General features: G+C 42.1%; 1 protein-coding gene across 2 annotated transcripts; it reads right to left on the minus strand.

Annotated features, from left to right (window-relative positions):
- Positions 1–2086: 2086 nt before the first annotated feature.
- htra3b (HtrA serine peptidase 3b) lies at positions 2087–13691 on the minus strand. 2 transcript variants are annotated; one of them, XM_037480365.2, is made up of 10 exons: positions 12980–13689; positions 9959–10058; positions 9164–9296; positions 8242–8331; positions 5490–5684; positions 5339–5371; positions 4975–5089; positions 4827–4884; positions 3807–3902; positions 2087–3711 (listed from the first exon to the last, which is right to left on the minus strand). In XM_037480365.2, the coding sequence occupies exons 1-10, from the start codon at positions 13392–13394 to the stop codon at positions 3543–3545; spliced, it is 1404 nt and encodes a 467-aa protein (XP_037336262.1). In that variant the 5' UTR covers positions 13395–13689; the 3' UTR covers positions 2087–3542. The 2 variants fall into 2 exon arrangements, 1 of the variants encoding a protein (XP_037336262.1); XR_005120897.2 differs by having other exon boundaries at positions 3665–3711; positions 4827–4894; positions 12980–13691.
- Between the last annotated feature and the right edge of the window lie 1007 nt (positions 13692–14698).

The raw sequence follows: 14698 nt of genomic DNA on the forward strand, positions 1-14698 counted from the left end.
GTTCACTTCCTTGGTCTGGGACTAACAAAAACAGGTTTCCTTTAAACATATTGGATATCTTGTTGTTTCCTGCACTTTGAAGGGATTCAATAGAAGTCACAGATTTTTTCACACCTCCAACGCAATTAAGGAAACAAAACACACACACGAGATGCATCATCAACCAGCGATAGAACCTGCCTGTATCGATGCTCCGGAGTCTTTGCGCTTAGCTGGTTTCAAAATATGCACAGATTCCAGCCCCAGAGGTTGACCCTTCCACCTTCTCCTAATCCTATCGATGTGTTCACTGTTTCCAATGAGTGATTAACTTTCTTTCAAAAGCAAACGAGAAGTGACTGCTTAGCAGTTTACTTTACTCGTTGGTATCCAGCTGTTTTTAAAACGTAGGCAGCCTGCTGGTCCCACATGGTTCTGAGACGAGAGCAACTGGCAGCCAATGTGAAGGCCTGTTATCAAGGTCTCATGTACCAGCACATTTATAGCCACTGCATCCCCACATAACACGCGTTTTGAACCTACCACAGAACGAGTAAGCACAACCATGTCGGCTTTCCCCACATTGAGGTTATCGTCGATGTTTGAAAATCTGTTTTAGATCCAGATGATTATTGTGGTCTCTAATTAGGGAATATTTGCTCATGGAAACAAGGATAGGGAGTCAGCAGAAATAGACTTCCAGACTTGTAAGGTAGCCCAAATATTCCTCTCCCCAGGCATTTACCCCATCTCCTTCTGCGACATCCAGATGTGTCTTCGGGCCAGATGGGGTATAATCTTAGCATGTTCTGGGTCTCTTAGCTGCTCCCAGAATACCTCCAAAGAGACGTTGTGAAGAAGCATGTTGATCAGATGCCCGTACCACCTCTACCAATTCCCAGCAGTACAAAGGAGCATCAGATCAACTCCTTTCAGGATGTCCAGGTCCCTCACGTTCTCTTAAAGATGAGCTCAGATGCCCACACCATGAAGACTTATTTTATCCGCTGGTTCTTTTCCTTTTGGACATTATTCCTCCAGAGGACATGCAATATGTCGACTACCAATGCTCCAAACAGCCTTCTGTTGCTCTTAAACTTAGAATGAGGTTCAGTATGATGTTTGAGAGCCGGCGGTATACTACACAATAGAATGCTGGAAGTAAGATCTACCCACCAAACCTCTAGGGACAAGATTACCAGAGATATTTTTTGCACTAACTTTAATGTGGCCAAAGTGTCTAATATTAGTACATTGAATTAGAGATAATCAAATTCACTCTTCCCTATTATTATGTAATTGTACTTTGACTATTGACATATTGAGTACGCTAATTATGTGACATCATTTATAGTTTGGCTATTGGTTTCTGATCCCAGGTGTCCTGTTATTGTTATTATTTGTTAATAACATTACTCATGTCAATGAAATTATTAAATTAAATTATGACATAAAATCTTTTACTAATCTTTTTCATACTTGCTGATAACTAAACATGCTTCCTCCAGATCCAATCATAACTGTCCTTCGACCAGAATGCTGAATATACAGTATTTAGCTGAGGTATTTCTGACATATTGAGTTCAGGCAAGATGTATTAAAATATATGTTGTCAGCAATGTAAATGCATAATCATAAGGTTGAAGGGTAAGTCATTCGAACTAAGCTTCTGTTTTAGAACCATGGTCCTCAGTTCCAGAGGTCTGGTCTTTTAATTTTTTTTAGTAACCACAACGAAACGCATAATTTTGGCCACGTCGCTGTGCGAGACGTCACACTAAGTGAAAAAGAAAGAAAAGAGCTAGCAAGGCAAGATTGATTATGTCTGAAAAAACGATCAGCATCTGTCTGCAGTGACTCTATCACTGAACCCCGAAAAGAGTTTCCTTCATGTTTCTTTCCCTTTACATTCCAGCATGACTTGTTTCCACTTAGGAATGTTTATGACCACGAGGAGAGCTCAGCCTTGTTTCCACACAGTCAGGTATTGTACTTCTGTACAGAAAAAAAAGTCCCATGAGTCTTTGCCTGCGACCTAGATTTAAAGGAGAGAGAAAGGGTGGCTAAATAATGAGGAACTCTGTGCTATTCAGATTTCAGATGAAATCAAATATTTCAGACAGTTACTTTGTAAAAACTTTATTTGGTGGATAACCAAAGCTAATGTAGAGAGCAAAACACACAAAAATGGTTTGTTTAATTATGTCTTCATGAGTGTGTTCCAAAGAAACAACAAATTGACCAAGAATTTCTCAAAAAGTAAATGAACCCAGTTTCCCCAAAGTGGTCCGAATTATCTGCAGTATCGGGAAGTTGATCACATTTCTATGTAAGCTTTTTAAATGACATAATTTGTTCTCTTTGAGCTTGGCAGTAGTTAACCATTTTCAGATCCAATGGTGTGAGTCATTGGTGTTGAAGTCCAAGTCGAGTTGAAAGACTTTTTTTTTTTTATCCTTTTCAAATTCATCACATCTTTCATTGGAGTCTGACTCGAGTCATAGTCGTGTGACTTGAGTTGACACCTCTGGTTTCAGAAATGTTGTAGATGATCAGACAAGCACCCAAACATACTAATGCCTTAGCGTCCTATGATGTGAAAACTCAGATGGTTAATTTAGGTTATGTGAATCAATGAGATGGTGCGAGATCTTGCAAGGAGGCACGGCATCATTTCAGAAGATGCACAAATGAATGTCGATCTCCCTGCTAATCATCAACAAACTGCTGTTTGTCTGTTGCATAGCTACACAGGGACAATTTTCTCTGGGCTACCGAAATGTGATACACAACGTTTGGTGACTACAAACTATTTTGTGCTGGAAGGCAGCTATTTACTTACTATTTATAATGTCGCTGGCTAAGCGATGGGCCTAACGACGCCCTCGAACTGTAACGCCGTTGAAAGTACCTTAATTAATTAACCGTGGTTAATTATAAACACCCTTGTTGAGGTCAGGGGCCGTCCAGCATAATTGCATATGTACAGACTGTAAAGCTGAGGCAAATTTGTATGTTGTGATTTTGTAAGAAAACAATGTTAGAGCAAATTCACTACCATCACAATCCTTTAGACAATACAATATTAGGAAATGATCAAATCATCTTTACATTCAACAATGTTGCTTTTAAGTATCTGTGGTGCAAAACACCAGCTGCTGCCAAACAGCCATTATTGCTTCATACCTACATAAGATGTAGGAGTTACAGTAAATCCCTATGGTTCAAACATGTATTATCAAGTGAAATATATCCGATATTATAGGTTTGTGTTTATGCAATTCTTTAGCTGCATCCGTTCCAACGTTGACCTGGTCTGAGCAGATGGAAGGCACAGCTTTCCATTCCGGATAGGGAATCATCCATGCATTGCACCATGTCACCCACAGGCTTCTCTTCCTATTATACAGTTTATAGCCAGGTGCCAAAGTACCAGAATACGTGTGCGCTCGACAAAGGTTCCACTGCACTGATGCAGAGCTTCCACCATCCACTGTGTCCTCTCACAAAAATAAGGCCTTACAAGTTGATCTAACTCCACATCACCGAGGCGCTCCCGATGTCTACTGCATGATTACGTCTGGTTCGATGTTGAATAGCAGATCGTCGTTGTCTCTCCTGACCTCCAGCAGCAGGGCTGTCTCCTCCTGCAGTGCTTCCTGCAGGTCGGCAGTGGCCATCAGAGGTTTACCATTCAGTTTCACAATAATGTCGCCATCTTTGATACCGCCCCTGAAGACAAAAAGAAAAGAATGAATAGAGCCTGTTAAACATAAATCAGACATTTTAATTCATAAAAGAGTCATTATTGATTAATAAAAACCTACTTCTGTGCAGGTGAGTGAGGCACAACTCCATGAACATAAATCCCACTGGTAACATCGGGGAAATCTGGGTTCTGTTGTTTAAGCTTTTCAATTAACCTGAAATCAACAAAAAAAGGATTTAGTCCTTCAAAGCCAGTAAATGGTAAATGGACTGCAGCTGTATTTCTCTTTCAAAGTCTCTCCAAACCACTGCATGTCATCATTCATCCATTCACACGCATTCACACACTGATGCAAGGTGGCACCTACCCAGCAAGCTTAATTAATTATAACTTTAAACTTCTCATCATTCTCCTACCTAAAACATTAACTTGTGAAGGTTTCTATGGTTGACATGAGAATACAGCAATGCAGGATAACGTCTAAACAAAGACAATATCAGGTAGAGGCAGCTTCATAAATTAAGCGTTTAAAAGGTTTACGATATCCAGAACCAAAAAGGTGTAAGCACTGATAAGATGCATGCATGTAGAGTGGGTGCCTACAATGAGGCAAAGACCTGAAACAAGCAACCATTAACCTAAGATATGACTTGCTTTGACTGAAAGAAACATGGTTAATAGCTAGCCCTAGCCTGTCGCAGTAGTTGGATGGTCCGAAAACTTCTTCTAAGAAGCTTTGAGTCAATTTTACTCTGTTAAAATCAAGTTCAAGCTGTGATACAGGCAATGCAATAAATTATGGTGTCATACGCATAAAAAGGGCATTTCTATGGGGCAAATTAAGGAGTGAAGGGTTATTATTTAAGACATTTCTTATCAGTGCAAAGCATAAAAAGAGGTTCTGAAATACATCCCTGAGGGACACCTTTGCTACATTAGAAAGCTGTGAATTTGGATATAACCTCCTTTGAGCTAAACCACCGCCATTTTATTATGTAACTTGCTTTGAAAAAGGACAGCAGATGAGTATTTCGACAAAAAACAAAAGGTTATTTAGTTAACAACATAACATCACTATATTGTTATCAATGTACTATACCTCCCATCAACACAATAATTAGCATTAATTCAGACTTACACCGGTGTGATGGTCAGCATGCTGATTCCAATGAAACGTTTCTTTATTGACCTTATATCTGAAAGACACTGCAGTTAGTTTTCAGTATATTCAGCAGGATACTTGAAGATGTTTAATCCTGGCCCTATGACATCACTGTCAGACACACCTTTGTTGTGCTTGTCAAGTGAATCATTGAGGAAGAGAGTGATCCTGTCAGAAGGAATGGCAAATGAGATTCCAGCAGCAACCTTCAGGGTGTTGATGCCAATCACTTCGCCATCCTCCAGCACAGAGACACAACAGGACACGTCAGTGACCATTTACTATTATTATCAGAACATTGTTATATTTTACTCAGGTCAAATTACCGGTAGTACAAAATGGGAAAGATCCTCAATTGGTGTTGTTAAAGATAACATGTTAGTGCAAAGCCACCAGCATAGCGCCAAATGCAGTTGAATTTCAGTTTAACAAACCGATAATACTACTTTACAGCAAACAAGCTTTTAGGTAGGAAACCAAAAGCTTACCAAATTGACAAGAGGTCCTCCTGAATTGCCATACTGTGAAAGAAAACACAAAATAAAACCCTTGTGGTGTACAAACGTCATTTTTACAAGCTACTGCACCGCTAAACAACCAAATGACTCAAAGCACATTTCTGCATTGCTGCCTTCTCACGTTGATTATAGCATCCGTCTGGATGTAGTCCATGTCGGAGTCCTTGAGGCCCAGCTCCTTGCCATCTCTCTGGGCGGTGCTGACAATGCCGGTGGTGACGGTGTTCTGGAGGGCGAAGGGGCTGCCGATGGCAACCACAAACTCCCCTGGCCTCAGGTCTGCGCTGTGTCCCAGGAACAATATGGGCAGTTTCATCTGGAAATATGCACAAAAAGTCAGATAACGCAGGATACACGATATTTGGGGAATCCTTTACAACAGGTCGTCCAATCAATGCAACTGAAGTTCATTCCTATCCTCTAATTGAACCCACAGGAACACTGTCTGAATGAAATCAACAGACCTTCAATCTAATCTAATTTACACATTCCTAATTTAACTGTCAAGGTACCTAAAGTGTTCATGTTTCAATTGAATACGAGACTGTCTGTATCTTTGATAACGTGTGAGTGTCCTGTAGGCTACTAGTTGTGGATTAGCCATCATATTAACAGCTCACAGTTGATACACACTATACCCATTAATAGTCACAGGGGCTATATTCACAGTTGTGTAACTGCTGCTCCACTGCTCATAATCTACCATCCACCCGAAATCACCATGTGCTAGAAGGCTGTAGATTTACACATTTCACATGATGATAAAGGCTGTGAACCATGCAGTCAATAAAGGTTTATCTATAACATAACATTTAGTGTTACTATGCAGCAGTATTCTGTGTAATTTATACAAAAAAGATACAAAAACGAGGGGTATGACAAACAAGAAGAGTGGACGAGGTAAAGGGAAAGGGAGGAAAAGAGTTGAGCAGAAACACATGCCGAGCAGGCAGATGGTGTGACTAACGGAGAGGAGAACGGGCCAAAAGGGGCTTCTCTAAGGTGGAGCACTTTCGGATCGGGTTTCTCTTTCTCTCACTCCTCCCTGTCTTGATCCCTATCCAGCTCTCAGCTCTCAGCTCTAGCGCACAGATGTCAACTGAGGTTCAACTTCTATTGTTTTTTAAAGCACATATTTTTGGACTGAATAACCCACCCAAGGGTGTCTTCAACTCTACCAACACATCTTGTGCGGCGAAAGGTTGACCAATGATGGTTCATTATACGATATATACATTCATTATACAAGTTATAAAAGATAACCAAACTAGGCTAAACTAGTATCGTTTCCACTTCTCCTAACTACAAAAGAAACAGAGCTGGCATTTATACTACTCCTCACGATGTGTATTCACACGCAGGGTTTCCATCTTCTTTATTTATCTAACCACTTCCGTCAGTCTTACTTTGTTTCAGGTGTCCAGACCGCGGACGGACACCGCTGATACTAAAAGTCCCAGAAGGTACTGCAAAAGCTACTGGTGACAAATCCAGCAACTTCCCTGGTGGAGGCAGGGGCTGCCCAGTGCACGCTCACAGCGAGGGATCGCAGGGGAGACATGCAGGGGCTATTGTATTCTGGTATTGTAAGTCTCTTGATATTTATGGCAGTTTTTTATTTTGGCCCTCTGTGATTGAGTTTGACACCACTGTTCTAGCCTACTCAACACTTGCATCACTCGCTCGCAGACAAAGCAGACAAATTTCTGACTCATTTGGGAAACCACGGACTGGTGACACAACGTATTGTTATTCACCATCAACACCCCTAGACAAACACACCCAGTATGCAACACCACTGATCACTCATCACCCCATCGTATGTTCTGCTCTGTTCATTAATACAATATACAGTAGTTTCTACTAATTCTACCCTTTGATTCCAGTTTCTTTATTATGTGGTTATTTCTCTGCTGACATTTCTTCCTTAAGGCTGTGTACTATTATTATACAGATAACCCTTTGATAAGCATATTCTAGCAAACTATACCTACCATGGAGTGTTACAATAGCCTGTATTATTTTATTCCATGGGTGTATTCAGGCAAATTGGTGGATCCCAATGTTAATAAAAAACAATTGTGGTCATCCCAACATGTTGTTATCTGCATGGGTATTTTTCCAATTAGGCCACCATATGTGTGATGCAGTGGGTAACACGCCGTGCAAGTCAATTGTCGGCATTCGAGTTAGATGTTACCATCCATAGCTATTTCTCACAATAGCATCAAGCCACTGCTGCAGGCATTGCGGAATGTTGCTGCAAATTTCCGTCTCCAGAAACCCTATCACCGCCCATTCTGCTCCGGACGTGGCATGTTCTCAGAGGGGGCTCGGTCTTGTTGGCTTTCTATATGCATTTGCAGGTGTGGCGATTACTCCATTGGCTAAATAATTCAGCCCAATAGGAACCCCACAGCTCACGTTTAACCTCAGTCCCCTAGTCATTACGGCCTACATCTTGGACACTCCAAACACGCAGGCGCTTTCCCTGGCTAGTGGCTTGTACTGATGTGCTGCAGTGCCATTTTAAATCTATACTGTAGTATCTCCATGTGGAACTACTTGCTCTATTCCCTATTATTTCTCACCCGAGGTAATGCGCATTATCAAATTGATCCGCTATTATTTTACTATCCTCACTAGATGCCAATTACATCAGCATTAGTCTGGGCAGCTAACCGAGGCATCCCAGTGAAAACCCTGCAGCAAATGGGGTGACGGTCATCCTCTGCTGTGACACATAATACCTCGTCCCCTAGTTCCCAATGCATACGTTGGAGGGCAGTTTGAAGCTTTTACGAATGCTTTTATGATTTATGAATTTCTTCAGACTTGACGTGGCGGCAAAACAATTACTGCACTGCACTCACCTGTGAATTGATTTTGATAGTAGCAATGTCTGACTTTTTGTCAATGTCTTTGATGTTAGCTTCATATACATGACCGTCATGCATCTGAACCTACAAGGAAGATTGGAAGAAACATAACATCTCAAATTAAGTCTAATTCATAAAATAGGGTTAGGTTACAATGTCATTGTTGTATGAGATATATTCAATACTCAATTTTCAGCAGTGCCCTATGCACCTTCTAAATAAACAACTGTTGTGCAGATTGTGATCATGATCCATATTAACGCCTGTGTTTCAGCTACGGAACTTAGATCAGGACAGGGTTAGCCTAGCATAGCATGAGGACGTTGAAGAATAACGAAAATGCAGGCCACTAAGACACATCCACATTGCTACATTTCAGTTTTAAAACTCATATGTTTTGCTATGTTTACACTGAGTGTGGGCTGGCGTTTTCTAGCATCAAAAAGGGTCGGTTTGAAAACACCCCTAATGATGGTTCAGTTTGGAAACGCAGGGGTTGCGTCCTTGTGTGAACAGTCGGAAACGGATACGTTTCTGAAACGATCACGGCAACACTCGCGTTCACTTCTTGATTGGTTCTTAGCAGCTCCTATCACATCACTCTGTATATTATCTTCTTCCTGTTTACGCCGTCACGGAGTAGTGTGGATGGACTGTGAAAACAAAATATAATGGTTTTACCATTCCTGTAATTCCTGCAGATTACATACAAAATAAACAACTTTGTAGCTGTAGGTGATGTAGGGGTACTTTGGTCGTGACCCAAGTTTTTTTTATTCATCCTCAAAGTCTCCTTTGATCAAACCTATGGCCAAGCGATTTAAATACAATTTGAGTAAGTTAAGAAAGGATTCAGCATTAAATAAAATAGGATTTAAAGTGATACATAAATGATCAGAACACAGCATTTCATTACCTTGAGATGCTGTTGACCGGACACTGGTGTGGTGCTGGACACCACGTGGGCGTTCGTAACAATCAGTCCGTTATCTGACATCAGAAACCCAGATCCACTGGACAGAGGGATGTTCCGACCGAAGAGTGGATGTCTGGGGGTGTGAATAAAAAAAAGTTGTATTACAACGTTTGGTGGCAAGGCGTGCGGGACACGACAAGAGTCTGAACAGGCAAAGCTCACATGGTAGCCTCCCTCAGTGGCACGGCCGAGGGTGTATGGCAAAATCCAGCATGGGACAGTAGAATCATGAATAAAACCACAGCGAGCTACACACACAAGCATTAAGCCATTAAAGATTGGCTGGGTCTGTCTCACTGGTGGAGATTCTGAGAGGCCAGGCTCCAGGACCCGACCTACGCGCAGCAGCTGCATGACACTGTTACCGTGGCTACAGTCCGGTACGGTACCCGGTACTACTTGGATGAGGGGAAGGTGCGCCCTCAGGTGGAAAAGACTGCTGCTATTGATACCTAAATCAATAAATAAAGGTGAACAAACTCTTTGTCCTTCGTGCCCCTAACTTCCCCCTCCGCTTTACTCTGCAGACTGACCCATCAAACAGAGGGGTGCGGCTAGGCTTGTCCCAGCAGGTACAGGGAGTGGACCGAAAGGTACAGCTCAGTGGAGAAGGAGTACTTGGCCATGCAGTGGGTGGTCGACTCCCTGTGCTCCCTCCTGGGATACTTATTGTCACATCTTCCAAACTAAAATTCTGACATAACCTTTACAAACCCATGGACACACAAACAGTACCTGAGGAAGAGTTCGATGTGGACCACAGCAGGGGCGATTTTCTCCACTACGTCAGCTATGAAGTTGAACTTGTAACGAGGACTGTCAGCATGAGAAGGACCTATACTGGCAAGAAGAATTATGTATTTTACTAAACAGTCATCACTGAATGTTGCATCCATCAGACTATCATAATGGTCAAGACATTGCAAAGCAGCACCCTGTGTTCCACAACCCAATCATTAACAAACCCACCTGATGGCACAAACCTGGCAGCAGTGATGGAAAACCGAGTCAGCTCTGCCATGATCTTAACTTCCTTCACGTCTTTACCAGTAATGTTGAGTTACACGTTGCCCCTACAGCTGCACTGTGCACTGCTGAGCCAAGTCGGCCTTTGAGGAAACTGTGGTTTGTGATTTTAGGCAGAAAGAAGATTCTCAAATAGCAGAATCTAAACCAAATGCTGTAGCCAGTGAAAACCTGGTCTTTAGAATTTCACATATCTTATTACATACTATTTAATCACCACTAAAGATTTAAAAAAAGAAAAATAAATATGAAAAAGCTGAACTGCACAGTCTGTGATTATTTAGCCGCAAGCCTTCACCTCGCACGCAGTCATTCCATCTACTGGTAGTGAGTGCAGCGTCAATTTCTAAATGGCTGTATTTATTTCTATTAAAAAAGTAATGTTCCCTTCCTTTTGACAGAGAGAAAACACAAATAAATTACCAGATCAAATGACTTAATTAGTCATTTGTGAAGGCCCACAAATAAAACTGTATAATACATAATTAAGTTGACTACTCAACGTGTTAAAGCTGCTCCACAGATTTGGGGAAGAAACTTTCTTGGTGAATGAAAAATGATCCTAAATGATCTACCCCGATTTGGGTGGATTTGAGTTAGGACTTGCAGGTCAGTCACCCATATATTTTGGGTGAACCACGCCCTTAGGCATGCAACGCTCTAGTGACAGTGTGTGTGTGTGTGTGTGCCCTCCACATACCCTTTAAGACCTAGACAAATAAAGGCTTGTGATCAAAGATACATGTAAATAAAGTCTGCCACCATTCTGGGCTACAGGGACTTCCTGTTTCCTCAGTTGATATCTCCCATTGGTATCTGTGTGTGTTTCCGATGACTGTAACCCTGTGAGTAGGGGATTTTGGTGATGATTGCAACAGTCTGCAGGAATGGGTTTCATTCATTAGCACCAAACAAACAGTCTGTACGTCTGTCTGTAAAATATATATACGGTATATTAGGTATTGATTGCTCCTTTCACATCAGCATCAAGAAAAGGTAACAATTAATTTCTGACATATGTTACGTTTTGAGCACAAAACAGATTATTGTCTGAAAAATGGTCAAACATATATATATATTTTTCTTAAAACTACGTGTTATGGTTATTGCAACGTGTTCAGTCATACTGTGGAATTTTCCGAGGCAATGGCTCTAAATGTTATTCAACTATTTTCCAACAATTTGTGGTTAGCCTTTAAGCTTCAAAAGGCAAAGAAGCCTTTGAATGTGGACTTTCACAGCATGCAGAGATGCCCTCCATGGCTAGACGGGTCTTCCTTTGTCTAGAACAGTTTGGTGAATGTGTTTGCCTGCGGTTCAGATGAAACGCTTCCTCCAAGCAGCCGTGCTCTGCTTTTAAAAAGTGAAGCTTTTGAGAGACGAGAGAATATGGTACAAACAAAGAAAGAATGTGGTGAAGGAAGGATGGTCATTTGAATGTCCAGTAACTTTTCTCCTTTTGGTTTTGAATGAAGACAGTGTTTTAATAAACTCCGGCGAGCTGCGGACAGAAGCATGTGTCAGTGTGACGGAAATGAGAAACATGTGGACAGGAGAAAGACTGTAAAACAGCAGATGCTGGAATCAGTCCACCAGATACTGGCGATGTGTGTTCCAGCCATCATGTTCGCCGTGTTTATTATCTCTGCCAGGCCGTAAGCCAGTGGGGAGTTTTTTTTGTGTCTTATACCCCCGAACCCATCAGCTTGATGTTTGTTGTACTCCTTTCATGCCAGTTATTTGCATTTAAAATATATATATATATATATATATTTCAGGTTTATCCTCTGGGAACATGGAACAAGCTGTGCATATACAAAGGTTCTTGGCAATTCATCCAATAGCTGCCAAGATATTTTCCTCTAAACTGACTCACAAGAGGAACGTTGTTTACAAAGAAAGACCTGCCCCTGAACTTTTTGTTTGGGTTGAGGGAATTATCTAGTTCAGTCTTCAGGACAAAACAACATTTTTCCACAAGAGGTGTGGTTAATTCCTGCTGCGTGCTCAAATAACTGGTTGTGGTCCGCTCTAACAAGCAGTTATACCTGCACCTGCCCTCAAGAAATGTGTTTATTGCTCCTGTGAATCATTACTCTGGAGAGAAAACCTTATTAATCTGGGTCTTACTAATGTGGACAGTTGAGAAAATCCACAGGGTGGTTTGTTGAGGTAAGGGTTAAGAACCGGACCGCACATTCTCACAATGAGTCAACATCTACCAACAGCAGACTGAGGTTCACTTCTGGCCTTAGGAATAACAATAGGGAAAAACCAGTGGTACTGTTGCCAAACAGAGGTGAGCCAACCCTAACCTACCATCAACAAAGACACACGTAAGTGGCAAAATGTAAATAATGTAAAAGTGCACGGAATCTCATTTAGATCTAATCTATGCACCACAAATAACGAATTGATTGGCACATATTTCTTCTCTTAACGGAGACATAAAATAATTAGTTACACAAAAAAGATATGTCAGGACTTTAGCTTCTGGTGTGAAGGCCAACGTATAGTCACACAACGGGATAACGGCATACATGTTTTTCAGCAACATATATTTCTATATTATTTTAAAGTGTTGTCTCCTTTTACAATTTAGGTTCATGAATATCATTTATTACAGCATAATATGTAAGTTAATTTTGGAAAGGGCTTTGCTTACATACATGGTCCGGTCTTGTCCAGTGCCCGGTTCACCAAACTAAGCCACTATTGCGTATATCGTACCTGTGCCGTTCTCACACGGTCCCTTGTGGACCTGGGTGAATCCAGGCAGTCCTTGCTGCAGCGCCTTTCTGCTGGTGGCCTTCAGTTGGCACACGTTGCGGTACGTCTTCCCGTTGCTGCCGCACACGTCCTGGCGGAACCTACACCGGCAGAAGCCCTTGGACAGCCGCTTGCCCGCCGGGTGTTTGCACTCCAGTGCGTCACCGCAAGGCAGGTCGTCCTTCCGGCCGCACGGCTCTCCCTCCGCCTGGGCGCACACCAAGCAGCAGTTGCAGCGATCCGGCACGTAGCCGCTGGGGCAGCCGGGGCTCGGACAGGTACTCACGTCGCACCGTGTCGGACACTTGTCGTTGGCTTCTGCAAAGGCGGACTCCTTCAGGTACAGGAACACAGCTGAGTACAAGAGGATGTGCATCTTTAATGTAGGATTGAATGGAGACGGAAGACACCAGAGACGAGAAGTTTACGCTGGTTCCGCAATCATCACTTTTAGGAGACCTCGCAGAAAGATAGATAGAAAGTTTCCGCTTAATTATTGCAAAAATACATCAGAATAAACGGATATTGAATATCGGAAGGTGAGCTTGTTATTGTAGTTCTTTAGCCGTGCGTAATTGTGCGCCCTGGGACAGCGCTGCTGGAGCATCCAGTGAAGCGAGACTTGCTTTCTGTCCCTCGGATGCACATCCATTAAATGGCAGGGGAGGTAGGAGATGTGGGAGGGAGCCGCGCTCCTGTAGGCGTGGTGACAGAGCTCCGTAGCAGATGTTGGCAATGCTGCTGTACCGCGGACGACCTCAGAATCAGACTTAAAAGTAACATCAGGCCTTCATACACGGATGGCAAATAATGTGAGAACATTTAAAGGTCTAGAAAAACGAAAGTCTCCTTAAACCTAATCCTAACCGTTTCTTTGAATTGTAATGTTTAAAGATGACAAAAGCAACGTTTCAATTTGTCATTACTTATTGACAAATCTGGCATTGAACACTTTTGTCCATAGGGACCGAAAAATGAAAGTTCCCCTTAAATGGAGAAATGTAATCAGCAGATGCAGGTTTCTGAATCTTTCTATTTATGTTAATTTTGGTAGTTTGTTGGCAGGTCAAGGCAAACAACATGCATCTTTTTCCTTTATTCCTCACAAAAGTCAAATCAGGTGTGAGTCTTCCTACACTTTACAGATTTTGGAATCCCAGAGTAACTCAATGTTATTGCTACTTTTTTCTCCCCTTTTTTTCCCCCAAAACATGAAGTCATTCTTGTGGCAGAGTGTGGATATGTGGACGTCCTTTCACTGTTCCCTTGTAAGGGCAATTTAAGACAACCAGACCATTCAGTCACACGCACGCACACATACACAAATAAACCCACGTCTCACTGCTGTTATCTTGCTATGGCTACTTTAGAGTTTGCGGTGATTGCAACTTGTGTTTTCTGCACCTCCTAAGAGAAAAGGAAACCTAAAGCCATTTCTTTCCAACCACGTTTGTCAAATGGCTGGTGCAGGCAGGCAGGACTCAAGCACAGAGCAAAAAGTGTTCTTTAATAAATCCAAAAAGTGGCAAAAACATGCACACAGGCAAACAATGACGCGGCAAGGGACAAGAGACGGACATGGCTTAAATACACAGGGGAGGTGCAGGTGATTGGACACAGGTGGAAACAATCATCGACACACAGGGGAAGACAAGACAAGGCAGGGAGTGAAGTTACCCC

This window comes from Pungitius pungitius, chromosome 1 (assembly GCF_949316345.1).
Source record: "Pungitius pungitius chromosome 1, fPunPun2.1, whole genome shotgun sequence".
NCBI lineage: Eukaryota > Metazoa > Chordata > Actinopteri > Perciformes > Gasterosteidae > Pungitius > Pungitius pungitius.

What these genes read in the sequence shown, in the direction of transcription:
- htra3b (XM_037480365.2), bottom strand. Translation starts at nt 13,394, where the DNA reads ATGCACATCCTCTTGTACTCAGCTGTGTTCCTGTACCTGAAGGAGTCC. An exon ending in CACATCGAACTCTTCCTCAG is followed by an intron (nt 9,297 to 9,958) that starts GTACTGTTTGTG and finishes TCACACCCCCAG; the next exon opens with ACATCCACTCTTCGGTCGGA. An exon ending in AGACGGATGCTATAATCAAC is followed by an intron (nt 5,372 to 5,489) that starts GTGAGAAGGCAG and finishes TTTCTTTCACAG; the next exon opens with TATGGCAATTCAGGAGGACC.